Raw genomic sequence first — 967 nt, forward strand, 5'->3', positions numbered from 1 at the left:
GGGGACGTCATAATAGTAGTAGGCTCAACAGAAGCACTGATCGTGGTAGCCACAGTCGCAGTCTCAGTAGCGATCGGGGTGGTAGCATCAGAATCATCCTTTGTCTCTACCGGGAGCTTCCCCAGCTGCCGTGCTGATGATCACTTCGCCAGTCACAGGAGCTGCAGTAGTGACAGCAACCTCATCGGTCACAGCAGCTGTGCTGACCGGGAAAGGGGACGTGATAGTAGTAGGCTCAACAGGAGCACCGATCGTAGTCGTGACAGTTGCAGCCTCCGTAGCGACCGGGGTGGTAGCATCAGAGTCATCCTTGTCTCTACCGGGAGCCTCCCCAGCTGCCGTGCTGATGGTCACTTCGCCAGTCACAGGGGCTGCAGTAGTGACAGCCACCTCATCGGTCTCAGCGGGCGTACTGACCGGTTGAGGGGACGTCATGATAGTAGTAGGCTCAACAGGAGCATCGATCGTAGTAGTGCCAGCCGCAGTCTCGGTAGCGACCGGGGTGGTAGCATCAGAATCATCCTTGTCTCTTCCCGGAGCTTCCCCAGCTGCCGTCGTGATGGTGACCTCGCCAGTCACAGGGGCTGCAGTAGTAGCAACAATCTCATCGGTCACAGCAGCTGTGCTGACCGGTTGAGGGGTCGTGATAGCAGTTGTAGGCTCGACAGGAGCATCGATCGTAGTAGTGCCAGCCGCAGTCTCAGTAGCGACCGGGGTGGTAGCATCAGAATCATCCTTGTCTCTACCGGGAGCTTCCCCAGCTGCCGTGCTGATGATCACTTCGCCAGTCACAGGAGCTGCAGTAGTGACAGCAACCTCATCGGTCACAGCAGCTGTGCTGACCGGGAAAGGGGACGTGATAGTAGTAGGCTCAACAGGAGCACCGATCGTAGTCGTGACAGTTGCAGCCTCCGTAGTGACCTTGGTGGTAGCATCAGAGTCATCCTTGTCTCTACCGGGAGCTTCC

At 57.5% G+C, this 967-nt stretch overlaps 1 protein-coding gene across 1 annotated transcript; it reads right to left on the minus strand.

Moving 5' to 3' along the window:
- Positions 1-93: 93 nt before the first annotated feature.
- Positions 94-838, minus strand: Pmar_PMAR007116 (P-selectin glycoprotein ligand 1 precursor, putative; the record flags this gene model as incomplete). The annotated part of the gene is made up of 1 exon (XM_002782753.1): positions 94-838. A coding segment is annotated over one exon (745 nt), but the record flags the coding sequence as incomplete, so codon positions are not given.
- Positions 839-967: the final 129 nt, after the last annotated feature.

The sequence above is a fragment of the Perkinsus marinus genome (assembly GCF_000006405.1).
Source record: "Perkinsus marinus ATCC 50983 genomic scaffold scf_1104296938404, whole genome shotgun sequence".
NCBI lineage: Eukaryota > Perkinsozoa > Perkinsida > Perkinsidae > Perkinsus > Perkinsus marinus.